Raw genomic sequence first — 17,595 nt, 5'->3', positions numbered from 1 at the left:
TCAACGTGGCTCACACTGCAACTGATCTGTACAGATTACTACTCAGGGCTATATACAGGTGTGGTCACTGCCGGTACTGCAGTATACATGAACTGTAAAAGATAGTTCCCCACTTAAAGGTATATACATTACAATTCCTCCCCTTTTAGATTAACAGTACCATAACACTCATTTAACAATTAAATATCAACCTAATTACAATTAAAACTTTTAACATGCAACATTAGCTGAAAATAGTCTATTTATATATTCAGTCTTTGGGGAGGCTTCCTGATCCTTTCTGGATAGCGCCTTTCCCGAGTGTCTTGCTCTTGGTGCGGAGGCGATTCTGGCCCCCTGTCGTCGGTTGGTTCATCAGCTTCCGATACTACTGTTTCTGGGATAGATGCGACCTGTACGTTGGGTTCATCACCTGGTACGTATGAGCGAGGCATGGGGTTGACTTGTTCCTGTGACTAGGATCTGGTCAGCGTGGCATCTCACGATGCTCTCCCCAACGTCCACTGTGTACATTAGTGGGCCCTGCCGTGTGCATATCATTCCTGGCTGCCATTTTTCTGTTCGGTAGTCGCGGGCCAAGACTGGTTGCCCTACATTGAAGCTCTTTGTTGGCTTCTCATGGATGTGCTGGAATTGCTTACTCTCAACATCTCTTCGTACGTTTGGTCTGAGCAAATCCAGGCGAGATCTTAACCTTCGGTTAAAGAACATCATGGCTGGGGCCTGGTTGGTGACTGCATGTGTCGCATTCCAGTAGGCGAACAGGAAATTGTCCACCTTGTGCTGCAGCGGAATGTTGTCATTGTACATAGCCTTTATTGCCTTCTTAAAGGTTTGTACAAACCTCTCAGCCAATCCATTTGTGGCTGGATGATACGGGGCGGATGTGTAATGCCTTACCCCATTCTTTTTCAAGAACCTCCGGAACTCTTCGGACACAAACTGTGGTCCGTTGTCTGAGCAAATCTGTTCTGGCAAGCCATTCCTGGCAAAAATGGTCCGTAGGACTGCAATAGTTTTCTCCGTGGTGGTGGAGGACATTTTGATGACCTCAGGCCATTTCGTGTGCGCATCCATGGCTATTAAAAACATTGAGTCCATGAATGGACCAGCAAAATCAATATGCACCCGTTGCCATGGAGATGAGGGCCACTCCCATGGGTGTAGAGGAGCCTGTGGTGGTGCATTTTGGACTTTCTGGCATCCTGAGCAGCTCTTGGTCAGGTCCTTGATTTGTTTATCGATTCCCGGCCACCACACATAAGCCCTGGCTAGGCTTTTCATTTTTACCCCTCCCAGATGACCCTCATGAAGCTCATTGAGCACTCTATCCCTTAACTTGGGTGGAATTACCACTCGGGATCCACACATCAAGGTCCCCCGGCACACTGACAGCTGTTCTCTCCTTGTCGAGAATGCTGGCAACAGTGAGTCGCCATATGCTGGCCATCCCTTCACCGTCACATCATATACCTGAGACAGTGTCGGGTCATTTTGGGTTTCCTTTTCGATACAAGCGTTAGTTACCGGTAGGTATTCAACTATAGTCGAATGGAATATTTCGACAGGATCCACTGCTGGTGCTTCCTCCGCAGTAGGCAGTGGCAGGCAAGATAGCCCATCAGCATTTCCATGCTGTTTCGTGCCCTTATATTCAATCTCATAGTGGTGCGCCCCTCGAAAAAGTGACCATCTTTGTAGTCGTTGCGCAGTCATCACCGGAATGCCCTTCTTCGGATTAAAAATGGAGACAAGAGGCTGGTGATCAGTCAGCAAGGTGAATTTCTGCCCGTGCAGATAGTGATTGAACTTTTTCACTCCCCACACTAGGCTGAGGGCCTCCCTGTCAATCTGGGCGTAGTTACGCTCGGCTGAAGTTAGTGATCGTGACGCAAAGGCTATTGGCCTCTCTGAGCCATCCGAGAATTTGTGCGACAGCACCGCTCCAATGCCGTAGGGTGACGCATCACATGCCAACCGAATTGGTAATGCTGGGTTGTAATGGGCCAATACCTCTTTCGATGTGATTAGTGTTTTGCTCTTCTGGAAAGCTCATCTACATTCGTCACTCCACTTCCATGGCACCCCAGTTTGCAGTAGGGTGTTCAGTGGGTGTAGTATTGTAGACAAATTTGGCAAGAACTTATGGTAGTAGTTTACCAGCCCGAGGAACGACCTCAGTTGTGACACATTTTCCGGTGCTGGAGCCTTGACTACTGCCTCAATCTTCTCTGGGGACTTATGTAACCCCTCTTTATCGATAACGTGGCCACAATTCGAGATCTGTTTTCTAAAGAAACTCGCATTTGGGGCGGTTAGCTCGGAGCCCATATTCCTGCAATCTAGTGAGCACCTGGCTCCAGGTTGGCAAGGTGATCACTGTCATTTTCGCCCATGACCAGGGTGTCGTCCAAATAACACTGGGTCCCTGGGATCCCTTGCAGGACTTGTTCCATTGCCCTCTGCCAAATAGCCGGAGCTGATGCTACCCCGAATACCAGCCGGTTGTATTGGTAGAGACCTTTATGGGTGTTGATTGTGAGGTATTTTTTTGATGCTTCTTCTACCTCCATTTGCAGATACGCCTGGGCCAGATCAATCTTAGTGAAGCGTTTCCCTCCAGATAGCGAGGCGAAAATATCTTCAATCCGCGGAAGTGGATGTTGTACGGTGTGAAGGACCGGGTTCACTGTTACCTTAAAGTCCCCACAGATGCGAACCTTCCTTGGTTCCCCAGGCGTGCTGCTCAATTACTTTTTCATCACAGGGACGATGGGTGTAGCCCACTCGCTCCAGTCTACGTTGAACAGTACACCTGAACGTTCCAGACTCTCCAGCTCTGCTTCGACGGCTGGGCGGATCGCATAAGGTACCAGTCTGGCCTTAAAAAATTTTGGGCTTGTGTTTTCTTCAATTTTAATCGTCGCTGTCATGCCTTTTAGTGTTCCGAGTCCTTGCTGGAACACTTCTTTCGCGTCAGTTAGGATCTTTGACAGTCGCCCAGGTGTGACATCGTCATCCTTTTTGTCAGCCACAGTCAGTGCCTGTATGGAATGCCAATCCAGTTGTATTTTCCGGATCCACTCACATCCCAGTAACGGTGGTCCTCCATCTTGCAATACATACAGGTCTAGTTTTGGTGTTTCCTTACCATTATATATAACGGTCACCCTTATTTTTCCTTTGGGGTAGACTTTTTGCCCAGTGTACGTCTTCAAAATAATTTTTGTGTCTCTCAAGAGTATGTGTGAGAATAGCCGCTCGTAGTCCCGTCGGTTTATGACTGTTAGGGCTGATCCTGTGTCCAATTCCATCTTTACCTGGACTCCTGCTATCTTGAGAGTGACCCAAATGGTTCGGTGATCCTCCATTGTGATCACATTATGTCGTTTCAGACAACTCAGTTCCCTGCTTTCGGAGTCATTATCACTCTTTTGTTCGTCTGAACTATTCTCCTTTATCTTATGTACCTTCTTGTACTTCCCTTTGGTCGGTTTCTTATTGCTGGTTTTCTTTCCTGACCTGCAGACTCGTGCTATGTGTCCTACTTTTCCACACTGTCTGCACACTTTGTCTTTGAACCAGCAATCATTCTGGTCGTGTGTTGTTCTGCCGCAGCGATAGCACTTCTCTGTTCCATATGACATTTCGTTTTTGCCATATTCTTGTGGTCTCTGTTGTATCTCTGCAGTGCCCCATGCTGCGGCTTCATATGATACCGCAATGCTGAAAGCCTTTTCCAGCGTAAGGTCCTTTTCAGATAAAAGCCATTTCTGGGTTCCTTCACTTTGAAGCCCACACACAAACTTGTCCCTTAAGGTATCTGCCAGTCCCGCTCCAAACTGGATTTCGTAATAAACCATACGTCTTTGCACCCATTAAATTTAACAATACCGACGCTTTCCTGTCATCTGCCACCTCATTTGCCTTGCAGTTCACCTCTATTCATTCGACATATGTAGTCCAATCTTCGACTTCATTGTCAAATGCGGTGATACTGCCGCTCTTCGGCATTTTGGGTGTCGTTTAAAATGGCGTCTCCCGCGCTTTCCTTCCTCCCCCGCTGCTGCCAACGCCGCTCCCAGCGGTTCTCGTGGCAATGGCGGCACCCTGTAGGTTTCGCACGCTTCTCCTGCGCTGCTGCCAATGCCGCTCTCGGCGTTCCTCGTGGCAATGGCGGCGCCTCGCGGGTTTCTGTGCGTCTCTCTCTCCCTCTCTCCGACGCTGCTCGGCCCCTGAACACCGGCTGCGCCCTGTGTGCTCTGCCCTCTCTCTCTCCCCCCCGTCGACACTGCTCGGCCCTTTGCTGTGCCGCTCGGTCGGGCTCTAGCCTGCCGCTGTCCGGGAAGGGTCTGCGCACTACCTGTTGCCAGCCCGTTTCGCTGGACCACCTCGACTGGAAAGCCAAGCCTGGCTCTCGACGGCCTCCCCGCAATTCTCGAGTCTCTGCTGGATGACTGGGCGGTTGCCTGTGGTCGACGCCCGAGTCTCTGGCCTTGACCTCCAATCCACTGATCTCCAGGAACGAATCCCCGGGAGGTGATGCAGAGTTGCAGGTAGGTTCAAACCTGCCTCGTCGCCAATGTTGCGTCCGTGTATAATAAGACACAGACTGTGGAGAACGGTACAACAGGTGTTTACTCAACATGGCTCACACTGCAACTGATCTGTACAGATTACTACTCAGGGCTATATACAGGTGTGGTCACTGCCGGTACTGCAGTATACATGAGCTGTAAAAGATAGTTCCCCACTTAAAGGTATATACATTACAATTCCTCCCCTTTTAGATTAACAGTACCATAACACTCATTTAACAATTAAATATCAACCTGATTACAATTAACAATTTGTCAAACGCTTTCTTAAAATCCATTAGTCAACATCCACTGCATTCCCTTCATCAACCTTCTCTGTTACTTCATCAAAATACTTTTATAAATCCATGTTGAATCTCCTTAATTAACTTAAACCTCTCCAAGTGCCTGTTAATTTTTTCCCTGATTATTATTTCTAAAACCTTACCCACCACTGATGTTAAACTGACTGGCCTGTAGTTACTAGGATTGTCCTTATACCCTTTCTTGAACAAGGATGTCACATTTGCCACTTTCCAATCCTCTGGGATGGCAGGAATGACATATGAAGAGAGATTGTGTCGATTGGGCTTATACTCACTGGAGTTTAGAAGAATGAGAGGGGATCTCATCAAAACCTATAAAATTCGGTCAGGCCTGGACAGACTAGATGCTGGAAGGATGTTCCCAATGGTCGGGGAGTCCAGAACCAGGGGTCACAGTTTAAGGATAAGGGGTATGCCATTTAGGACAGAGATGAGGAGGAATTTCTTTACCCAGAGAGTGGTGAACCTGTGGAATTCTCTGCCAAAGAAGGCAGTAGAGGCCAATTCATTAAATATATTCGAGAAGGAGTTGGATATATTTCTTAAGGCTAAAGGGATCAAGGGATATGGGGAGAAGGCAGGGACAGGGTACTGAATTTGGATGATCAGCCATGATCTCATTGAATGGCGGAGCAGGCTCGAGGGGCCGAATGGCCTTCTCCTGCTCCTATCTTCTATGATTCTATGTATTCCCTGGAATTTAGAAGGTTAAGGGGTGACCTGATCAAAGTTTTCAAGACAGAATGCGGAACTGATAGGGTAGATAGAGAGAAACTATTTCCACTGGTTGGGGATTCTAGGACTAGGGGCAGAGTCTAAAAATTAGGGCCAGACCTTTCAGGAGTGAAATTAGGAAACACTTCTACACACAAAGGATGGTAGAAGTTTGGAACTCTCTTCTGCAAACGACAGTTGCTGCTAGGTCGATTGTTAATTTTAAATCTGAGATTGATAAATTTTTGTTAACCAAAGGTACTAAGGGATATGGAGTTAAGTCACAGATCAGCCATGATCTCATTCAATGGCGGAACAGGCTCGAGGGGCTAAATGACCTACTCCTGTTCTATGTTCCTGCCCCCAGCGCATTCTCCTCCTATGCTGCCGGACTTACAAGGGTCGGGCAGAGTTCTAACCCTTACAACACCCTGTAGAATCCCTGGCATTTAGCTGGGGCAAATCGGGGGTGCAGCATAATTGCCATCACTTTGTGACACTCCCATCAGAGTTCACTGGAAGGGACAAGGACTTCTGGCCACCTCCTTCTCTTTGTTTCTTAAAGCAACACTCGCATTGCTGCTTCTGCACAATACAATCTCAACCAAATTGGGAGCTGTGTTTGAAGAGATGAAGACCACGTTCTTGCTAATTAACTGATTTATATTTGTGTGTGTAGGGATGGAACAGGTTTTGTTCTACAAGTTTCATCTGACAGAATAATCGGCTGTATATAAAGTGCTTGCATTTATTCTTCAGGAGGCCCCATCATCACTCTGTATACATGAATTGTTTTGAGGTGCATTCACTGTTGTTCCATAGCTAAAGACCAAACCATTCTGCACACAGCACATCCCAAAAACGCTAATGATATAAAAACAGAAAATGCTGGAAATACTCAGTAGGCCAGGCAGCATCTGTAGAAGTTAATGTTTCAGGTTGATGATCTTTCATCAAAACTGGAAAATGTTACAGATGTAACAGGTTTTAAGCAAGTATAGAGGCAGGGAAAGGGGGATGGAAGGAAAGGACAAAAAGGAAGGTCTGTGATAGGATGGAAGGCTCGAAAGATTAACTGACAAAAGGGATGATGGTGCAAGGCAAAAGGGGGTGGTAATGGGAAAAGTAAAGAAACAAAAGATCAGTCTATAAAAGTTGTAAATAGGAATAATAGAATCAGCACCTATTGTCCAAAAAAATGGGGGCAGAGGTTATGATCTGATATTGTTGAACTCAGTGTTGAGTCCAGAAGGCTGTAAAGTGCCGAATCGAAAGATGAGGTGCTGTTCCTCGACCTCACGTTGAGCTTCATTGGTACAGTGAAGGAGGCCGAGGACAGAGAGGTCAGAGCGGGAGTGGAGCGGAGAATTAAAATGACAGTGCTCATTAACCTACATTGGCTCATGGTCCACCAACAATGTTCCCGCTAGGCTGCACAGCCATGCAGTTGTCTGGAGGTCCTGTACAGGCCTCTTACCGGCTTTTGGAGGGGCCACGCACCCAAAATAAATTAGGGAAAACATTGTCCACCAACACCTTGATTTTATCATCCTCATCCTAATGTTAAAATCCCTCCATGACCTCACCCCTTCCTATCTGAACTCGGCAGTGTGAGCGCTGTGAGGGCTCCTAACCCAGGAGGGTGAGCCCTGTCTCTTTGAAAGCAGTAGTGTTAGCACTGTGAGCTATGTTTCTAATCCATTCACAATGAATGGATTAGAAACATAGAAACATAGAAGATAGGAACAGGAGTAGGCCATTCGGCCCCTCGAGTCTGCTCCGCCATTCAATGAGATCATGGCTGATCATCCAAACTCAGTACACTGTCCCTGCCTTCTCCCCATATCCCTTGATCCCTATAGAAATTATACATTGCAAAGACCTTGATTACTCTCCAGCAGGCAGGATCTAATTACACATTCCAGACAAACTGTTGGGTGTGTCTTGGTTATGTGCTCAAATTTCTAGAGTGCGTCTTGAACCCATGATCTTCATGAAGCAAAAACGCTACCATTGAGTCAAGGCTAACGCTAGTAATGGGGGCTGTGGACCCTTGCTAGCAGTGACTGATATAAGCCTATGACATTGTAGCCCCCATTTTCTGTCCCATGTTCACTCATAGTGAGGCTCTCTTCTGGGAGTGGAACCTCACAAAATTACCCCATGCTCTTGTATTGGAGAGTGGCTTGAAAAGAAAGACTTGCATTTATATAGCGTTTTTCACAACCTCAGGCATCCCAAAGCGCTGTACAGTCAATGAAATACTTTTTGAAGTGTAGTCACTGTTGTAATGTAGGAAACGTGGCAGCCAATTTGCACACAGCAAGATCCCACAAACATCTGTTTTTGTGATGTTGATTGATGGATAAATATTGACCAAGAAACCCTGCTCTTCTTTGAATAGTGCAGTGGGATCTTCTACGTCCACCTGAAAGGGCAGATGGCGCCTCGGCTTAACATCGCATCCAAAAGATGGCACCTCCGACAGTGCAGCACTCCCCCAGTACTGCACTCAAGTGTCAGCCGAGATTTTTCTGTTCAAGTCTCTGGAATGGGACTTGAACCCACAACCTTTTGACTCAGAGGCAAGAGTGCTACCCACTGAGCTATGGCTGAACCCACAACCTTTTTAGTACGACCAACTGGGTCAAGTTAACACATGTTTTTTTCAATTTATTCTCAACAACAACAACTTATATTTTTATAGTGCCTTTAACATAGTAAAATGTCACAAGGCACTTCACAGGAGTATTAAAAGACAAAAAATTTGACACCGAGCCACATAAGGAGAAATTAGGGCAGGTGACCAAAAGCTTGGTCAAAGAGGTAGGTTTTAAGGAGTGTCTTAAAGGAGGAAAGAGAGGTAGTGAGTCGGAGAGGTTTAGGCAGGGAATTCTTGAGCTTAGGGTCTAGGCAACAGAAGGCATGGCCACCAATGGTTGAGCGATTATAATCAGGGATGCTCAAAAGGGCAGAATTAGAGGAGCGCAAATGTCTCGCGGGGTTGTAGGGCTAAAGGAGATTACAGAGATAGGGAGGGGCGAGGCCATGGAGGGATTTGAAAACAAGGATGAGAATTTTGAAATCGAAGCATTGCTAATGTAGGTCAGCGAGCACAAGGGTGATGGGTGAACGGGACTTGGTGTGAGTTAGGACATGGGCAGCTGAGTTTTGGATGACCTCAAGTTTACGTAGGGTAGAATGTGGGAGGCCAGCCAGGTGTGCATTGGAATAGTCAAGTCTAGAGGTAACAAAGACATGGATGAGGGTTTCAACAGCGGATGAGCTGAGGCAAGGTCGGAGATGGGCGATGTTACGGTGGTGGAAATAGGCAGTCATAGTTATGCTGCGGATATGTGGTCGGAAGCTCATTTCAGGGTCAAATATGGCACCAAGGTTGCGAACAGTCTGGTTTAGCCTCAGACAGATGTTAGGGAGAGGGATGGAGTCAGTGGCTAGAGAACGGAGTTTGTGGCAGGGATCGAAAACAGTGACTTCGATCTTCCAAATATTTAATTGGAGAAAATTTCTGCTCATCCAGAACTGGATGTCGGACAAGTAGTCTGACAATTTAGAAACCGAGATTTATTCTCGAGATATTGGTGTCGCTAGCAAAGCCGGCCTTTATTGCCCATCTCTAGTTGCCCTTGAGAAGGTAGTGGTGAGCCGCCTTCTTTAACTGCTGCAGTCCATGTGGTGAAGGTACTCTCACACTGCTGTTAAGTAAAGAATTCCAGGATTTTGACCCAGCAACGATGAAGGAACGGTGATATATGTCCAAGTCGGAATGGTGTGCGACTTGGAGGTGGTGTTCATAGAGTCATTACGGCACATTCAGCCCATCGAGTCCATGCCGGCTCTCCGTAGAGCAATCCAGTCAGTCACATTCCCCCGCTCTAGCACCGTAGCCTTGCAAGTTTATTTCCCTCAAGTGCCTATCCAATTTCCTTTTGAAATCATTGATCATCTCCGCTTCCACCACCCTCATCGGCAGCGACTTCCAGGTCATTACCACTTGCTGCGTAAAAAAGTTCTTCCTCACATCCCCCCTGTATCTCTTGCCCAAAACCTTAAATCTGTGTCCCCTAGTCCTTGTACCATCAGCTAACGGGAACAGCCTTTCTCTGTCTACCTTATCCAAACCCGTCATAATCTTGTACAACTCTATCAAATCTCCCTTCAACCTCCTTTGCTCCAAGGAGAACAACCCCAGCTTCTCCAACCTCATCCCCGGAACCATTCTGGTAAATCTCCTCTGCACCCTCTCAAGGACCTTCACATCCTTCCTAAAGTGTGGTGGCCAGAACTGGACGCAATATTACAGTTGTGGCCTAACCAGAGCTTTATAAAGGTTCAACATAACTTCCCTGCTTTTGTACTCAATACCTCTATTTATGAAGCCCAAGATCCCATATGCTTTGCTAACTATCTCAATATGTCCTGCCACCTTCAGGGACCTATGCATAGAAACATAGAAACTAGGAGCAGGAGTAGGCCATTCGGCCCTTCGAGCCTGCTCCGCCATTCAACGAGATCATGGCTGATCATCCAAACCCTAGCACCCGGTCCCTACACTGACTGCCATCCCACCCAAGCCCTATCCCCATAACCCCACATATTTAATCCCCCCCTAACACTAAGGGCCAATTTTTTTAATTTTTTTTTATCATGGCCAATCAACCTAACCCGCACATCTTTGGACTGTGGGAGGAAACCGGAGCACCCGGAGAAAACCCACGCAAACACGGGGAGAATGTGCAAACTCCACACAGACAGTCACCCGAGGCTGGATTTGAACATTATGCACATTAACTCCCAGGTCCCTCTGTCCCTGCACACTCTTTAAAACTGTGCCATTAAGTGTATATTGCCTCTCCCCATCCCTTCTGCCAAAATGCATCACCTCACACTTCTCTGTATTAAATTCCATCTACCACTTGTCTGCCCATTCTCCTAGCCTTTCTATGTCCTGTTGCAGTTGATTGTTATCCTCCCCACTGTTTGCCACACCTCCAAATTTGGTATCATCGGCAAATTTTGAAATGTTATTCTGTATTCCAATATCCAAGTCATTTATATATATCAAAAAAAGCAGTGGTCCTAGCACTGACCTTTGGGGAACACCACTGTCTACCATCCTCCAGTCTGAAAAACAACCATTTACCACGACTCGTTGTTTTCTGTCCTTAAGCCCATTTCTTATCCAAGCTGACACTGACCCTCCTAATCCATAAGCCTCAATTTTGTTAACCAGCCTTTTATGTGATAATTTGTCAAACGCTTTCTTAAAATCCATTAGTCAACATCCACTGCATTCCCTTCATCAACCTTCTCTGTTATTTCATCAAAATACTTTTACAAATCCATGTTGAATCGCCTTAATTAACTTAAACCTCTCCAAGTGCCTGTTAATTTTTTCCCTGATTATTATTTCTAAAACCTTACCCACCACTGATGTTAAACTGACTGGCCTGTAGTTACTAGGATTGTCCTTATACCCTTTCTTGAACAAGGATGTCACATTTGCCACTTTCCAATCCTCTGGGATGGCAGGAATGACATATGAAGAGAGATTGTGTCGATTGGGCTTATACTCACTGGAGTTTAGAAGATTGAGAGGGGATCTCATCGAAACCTATAAAATTCTGTCAGGCCTGGACAGACTAGATGCTGGAAGGATGTTCCCGATGGTCGGGGAGTCCAGAACCAGGGGTCATAGTCTAAGGATAAGGGGTAGGACATTTAGGACTGAAATGAGGAGGAATTTCTTCACCCAGAGAGTGGTAAACCTGTGGAATTCTCTGCCACAGAGGGCGGTGGAGGCCAGTTCATTAAATATATTCAAGAAAGAGTTGGATATATTTCTTAAGGCTAAAGGGATCAAGGGATATGGGGAGAAGGCAGGGACAGGGTACTGAATCTGGATGATCAGCCATGATCTCATTGAATGGCGGAGCAGGCTCGAAGGGCCGAATGGCCTACTCCTGCTCCTATCTTCTATGTTTCTATGTTTCCCCCGCATCTAGGGAAGATTGGAAGATTATGGCAAGCCCTTCCAATATCTCCACCCCCACTTCCCCTAGCAACCTGGGATGCAAGCCATCCAGACCAGGCAACTTATGGTGTTCCCATGCACATGTTGCCCTTGTTCCTTGTCCACAGTAGAACTGTGGAAATCGTAGAACGGAAAGATGTAATCAAAGTCACACTAACATCCTATGTGACTGTGACAAAGGTAAACTATCCCTCCTCGTCCTTCTTGACCTGTCTGCAGCCTTTGACATGGTTGACCACTCCATCCTCCTCCAAAGCCACTCCACCGTCGTCCAGCTGGGTGGGACTGCACTCACCTGACTCCATTCTTATCTATATAATCATAGCCAGAGAATCACCTGCAATGACTTCTCTTCCCACACCATTACCTCTGGTGTCCCCCAAGGATCTATCCTTGGCCCTCTCCTATTTCTCACCTACATGCTGCCCCTCGGCAACAACATCCAAAAACACAGCATCAGTTTCCACATGTACGCTGACAAGACCCAGCTCTACCTCACCACCACTTCTCTCAACCCCTGCACTGTCTCTAAATTGTCAGACTGCTTGTCCGACATCCAGTACTGGATGAGTAGAAATTTCCTCCAATTAAATATTAGTCATTGTTTTTGGTCCCCGCCACAAATTCCGTTTCCTAGCCACTAACTCTATTCCTCTCCCTTGCATCTGTCTGAGACTGAACCAGACTGTTCGCAATCTTGGTGTCACATCTGCTTCTCTACCTCTCTTTCCTCTTTTAAGACGCACCTTAAAACCTACCTCTTTGACCAAGCTTTTGGTCATCTGCCCTAATTTATCCTTATGTGGCTCAGTGTCAAATTTTGTTTTATAACGCTCATGTGAAGTGCCTTGCGATGTTTTACTACGTTAAAGGCACTATATAAATACAAGTTGTTGTTGTTGATGTTGCTCATTCTGTTACTCAGCGTTCAGTTCTGCCCTTTGTCTGCAGTCTGTTCTTTTTTGGCGATATGCAGAGGTGCATCCATTCGAATTAATTATGTGCCTGGGCAATCTATCCAAACCTCAACATTAAAGGGCTGTTTTTCTGAATGCAGAGTCTTGTCTGCAGTGAGCGATTTCTCTTTCAGTGTTCCCTGTGACAGAGACTGTACACCAGAAGCAAATATCGCAAAATCAATCACAGATTACGCAAGTTCTCAAAAGCTCAATCTGATTTGTTTCGGATAATTGGAATAGCATAGCACATTACCTTTGAGAGACTTCTGTACATGAGAGATGTTTTACATTTGACTTTTGTGCCTTTTGAAAAGGTTTCAGTTCCTTCGGTGGTTGTTGAGCCCGCATCCAACAATGAGGGTGAAGATGATCAGAGCCCTGCAGAGAACGAAGCCCAGGATGTGCAAGAAGCAGATCAAGAGCCGGCCATAGACGTGAAGAAACCCGCAGCACCCAGTGCACCGGAACAGACTGAGGAAATGGGCACAGCTGGCACTGGGCAAGAAGTCAGTGCAGAAAGCGCCAATGCCCCACAGCAACAGAGTGCACCTGAGGCTGAAGCTGCCGTGTCGCAGAGCATGCCCCCAGGGTTCATGTATAAGGTGAGATTTGCTTATCGTTCTTGTACTAAAAAACAAGAATCTGTATCTTAATCAGCTGTTTGTGTAAAAGTTTTTTAAAATCACTTCATATTGAACAGCTACAAAAGAGATTTGTTTTTCGACTGCAATAGCTTACAGCTCCAGCTGATAGCTCAACTTAGTTCCTTTCATTCCTCCCCTCCAGTTCAGGCTGGAGTACAGTTCCACAGGAGCCAATCGTGCTCCAGTATCTTCCCCAGACTGGAATTCTGAATATGCGAGTGAGTGTTCATAGGCTATTGAACCGTGATGGAAACAGATCCAAGCCGGATCCTTTCCTCAACAGAAGTCCACACACACACACACACACACAGAAGTTTAAAATACAAAAGGAGGCCATTCGGCCCATCATGTCTGTGCCAACTCTTTGCCAGACCAATCCAAAACTAATCCCACTGCCCTGTTCTCTCCTGAAGGCCCTATACCTGCCTCTGCTCCAAATATTTACCCATTTAAAAGATGCAACAGTCTCTGCCTCAACAACTCCCTGTGGAAAAGCATTCCATGCTCCAGAAATGTCTCCTAACCTCTCTCCTCAGTCTCTTATTGAGAATTTTAAATTGATGACCTCTTGTCACTGACCCCCAACCAGAGGAAATAGTCTTTCCTTATTCACATGATCAAAACCATTCCTAATTTTAAATACCTCTATTAAATTTCCTCTTAGCCTTCTCTGCTCCAGTGGACTTTTGTGTCATCAGCAAATATAGATAACTTTCCGAGCGGGTCCCTGAATACCATTTCATTGGCTGATTCCCTCCCCCACTGGTTAGTCCAGAGTTGTGGAGGCCAATTGTAGCTGAGATCAGAGATGTTTCACAACTAAATCTGTGTTGGATCCACATCTCTGACCTGCTCTCCCTGCTGGAGAGCGGGATGACAAAATTAGCCCTTGCTTGCTGAGAAAGACCGTTTGTGTTCACTACGTTTTGCCAAAATAGGGCAGGCATGAAGTGTGTTTTCTGACTCAGACATACATTTTAAATCTTTTTACCCTTAGCCAACCCATCTTAACAGCAAATATTTTCTTTGCCCCACCCCCCACCATACCTCCAAATTCTATTCCTTTTAGACAAGCTATCGTTTAAACAGGAGTTTCTTTCCATGCGAAGGGGTAAATATCAGCGAACGAAATAACTTGCATTTATATAGCGGCTTTCACAACCTCAGGATGTCCCTAAGTGCTTCACAGCCAATGAATTACTTTTGAAGTGTTGTAATGTAGATGGCAGCTCATTTGCGCACAGCAAGGTCATGCAAACAGCAATGAGATAATGATCCGATAATCAGTTTTAAGTAATGTTGGTTGAGGGATATATATTGGCCAGAACCTTGGGAGAACTCCCCTCCTTTTCTTCGAAGTGCCATGCGATCTTTTATGTCTACCTGAGAGGGCAGATAGAGCCACTCATCCGAAAAATGGCATCTCTGACAGTTCAATACTGAATTTTCAGCTTAGATTTTGTGCTCAAGTCTCTGGAGTGGGACTTGAACCCATGACCTTCTGACTCAGGTACCACTGAGCCAAGGCTGACAATTAACAAGCTCTTTCTTTCTCTGTAAATATTAGAGGTGTGTATACTGGACTCTCAGAACACTGCAGGCTGAAAGTTGATGTAGTAATCTGGTATGTGGCTGTTGATATTAGTACAAGATGAAGTGAACCTTGTTGTGGAGGGTTAGCAACAAGAACAGACATTTTATTGTTGAATTTTCCAACAGGTTGAAACAGTCCATAACTTTGAAGCTGCCAATGCAGATGAGCTTAACTTACAGCGTGGAGACATTGTGTTAGTGATCCCATCTGAGATAGTAGATCAGGTAAGCAGAAATCATACACTAAGTATATCTGCTTATGTTCTAATTGAACAATTCTCTTGAAGGCTCTTTTTCACACTATTTTCAAAATACACTGAGAACGGGCAATTAGAACAATGTTAATGAAACATAAGGATCCATTGAATGTTCAAGTTGGAAAGTTTGCTCATAATGAAATGTTGTTATTATTTCCTGACTCTTGTGCATATGCAGGAAGAAAGGTGTCTGTCGGGAAGAAGAACTGAAATTCCGAAGGTTTAGTGCAAAAATATTCTGAAGGGATGCAAAATGTTAGCGAGTTTCATTATTTTGTGGGAGTAGCTGAATTTTTGAATACTGTAGTCGTCCCCCAGTTCTGCCTCAAATGTTGGCGAATTTGTTCTTTGTAGAAATTCGATTGATACTTTTCTGTGGTTTTTAATCCAAGCAACAAACTTGTGCTTGCTGTGTATTTAGTGGCACAAGTGCATTTTAGTATAACCACAAATAAAAAATTTACAAATGAATTCTGCCTCTCTCTAGGTGGTGAGTTTGAGCACTTCCTTCCAGACCTAACCCGGGTTTGTGATGATCCCAGATCGACAAGATGAATGTCTCCTCCTTTGCCAATTATAAAGTCCCCTGTGAAATGAGTTTATGCAGTCTCAACCCAAGTCCTTTGTGAAATGAGTTAGTGCAGTCTCAACTTCCACACTTCCAGCGGTGAGCGGCACTGGTGGGGAGCATAAGAACATAAGAATTAGGAGCAGGAGTAGGCCATACGGCCTCTCGAATCAGCTCCACCATTCAATAAGATCATGGCTGATCTTCAATCTCAACTTCACTTTCCCACCCGATCTCCATTTTCCTTTGATTCCCCTAGAGTCCAAGACCTAGAAATTCAGTAGCGCCCCGTTTGGGGCGCCAGCCTCGTCAGGGCGCTAAAAGTAGTGCCCCGGAAGTAGTCGCGGCCGCCCGCCGGAAATTCACTTTGCGCGCCCCAGAGGAAAGCGCGGCGCTACTGGAGGCGCCCCGCATCCCTCTTGGGGCGCTGCAGCTGAAGATCGCTGCGCAATGTGCCGCTGCGCCACACGCTGCGGCACGGCGCGCTGCGGTACTGCAGGCCTTCCTCCCGGGAGAAGTGCCGGGCTCTTGGGACGCAGTCAGCACTCTGCGGGGGGGGGAGCTCAGGAGGCCGGGGACAGCAGCGTGGATAGGTGCTGGCAGGCGGCCAGCATAAAAAATGGCCGCCCCGCACCTCCTTTAATTAGCGTCTCTACCGCCGCAGGTAGGACCCCCTGAACCGGTCGCAAATAGCGTCCGGCGTTAAAGAAGGGGGCGCAACTAAATATCGCGATCGGGGTGGTAGCGGGGCGCTGCGCACAGCGCTAATGGCTAGCGCCGCCATTAGCATCCCGCTAGATTTAGCAGGAGGCGTGGCCAGTGGCTTCCGACCCACTTAGCGCCCTCTTAAGGTGCTAACGGGTGGCGCAGCCCACTGAATTTCTAGGCCCAAAAATCTATCTATCTCAGCCTTGAATATACTCAATGATTCAGCACCCACAGCCCTTTGGGGTAGAGAACTCCAAGGCCTAGAAATTCGGTGGGCTGCGCCACCAGTTAGCGCCCAAAGAGGGCACTTAGTGGTTTTAGTGCCACTGGTCACGCCTCCCACGAAATTTAGCGGGGCGCTAATGGCGGCGTTAGCCTGTAGCGCTGCGCCACCAGCGATGACGTCATTGGTGTGCACAGCACCCCGCTACCACCCCGAACGTGATATTCGGTCGCGCCCCCCGCTGTGGCGCCGGTCGCAATTTGCGACCGGTTCAGGGGGGCCTACCTGCGGCGGTAGAGGCGCTAATTAAAGGAGAAATACATGGAGGAAAATCATAGGCGCACATTCTGTGACTTCCCGCCATATGCTGGAGTACTGTGTACAGTTTTGGTCTCCTTATCTGAGAAAGGACATACATGCCTTAGAGGCAGTGCAATGAAGATTCACTAGATTGATTCCTGGGATGAGTGGGTTGTCCTATGAGGAGAGATTGAGTAGATTGGGCCTATACTCTCTGGAGTTTAGAAGAATGAGAGGTGATCTCATGCAAACATGTAAGATTCTGAGGCGGATTGACAGGGTTGATGCTGAGAGGTTGTTTCCCCTGGCTGGAGAGTCTAGGACTAGGGGGCATAGTCTCAGGATAAGGTGTCAGCCATTTAAGACTGCGATGAGGAGAAATTTCTTCACTCAGTGGGTTGTGAATCTTTCACAGAATCACAGAAACCCCACAGTGCAGATAGAGGCCATTTCGGCCCATTGAGCCTGCACCGACACATATCCCACCCGATCCCCGTAACCCCACGTATTTAATCCCCCTAACACTAAGGGTCAATTTATCATAGCCAATCATCCTAACCCGCACATCTTTGGACTATAAATTCAGTGGCGCCCCCTTGCCTGGGCGCCGGAAGTTCCGCCCCGGAAGTAGCCGCGAGCGCCAGCCCAATATTCAGTTTCAGCACCTCCTT

General features: G+C 46.7%; 1 protein-coding gene across 10 annotated transcripts in view; it reads left to right on the top strand.

Annotated features, from left to right (window-relative positions):
- amph (amphiphysin) overlaps positions 1-17,595 on the top strand; it is a 529,225-nt gene that overhangs the window by 495,594 nt on the left and 16,036 nt on the right. For 9 of the 10 annotated variants that reach the window (XM_085993363.1, XM_085993361.1, XM_085993365.1 and 6 more), the window contains 2 exons: positions 12,946-13,233; positions 14,995-15,093. In XM_085993363.1, coding sequence (XP_085849489.1) covers positions 12,946-13,233; positions 14,995-15,093 — 387 coding nt within the window. Of the gene's footprint in view, positions 1-12,945; positions 13,234-14,994; positions 15,094-15,303; positions 15,597-17,595 lie in introns of those variants that run through there. The other variant, XM_085993362.1, reaches the window with a different exon arrangement.

This window comes from Somniosus microcephalus, chromosome 7 (genome assembly GCF_052327205.1).
Source record: "Somniosus microcephalus isolate GS21.2 chromosome 7, FLI_Smic_1.0, whole genome shotgun sequence".
In the NCBI taxonomy this organism is placed as follows: Eukaryota; Metazoa; Chordata; class Chondrichthyes; order Squaliformes; family Somniosidae; genus Somniosus; species Somniosus microcephalus.
This window is presented reverse-complemented; position numbering and strand designations above follow the sequence as displayed.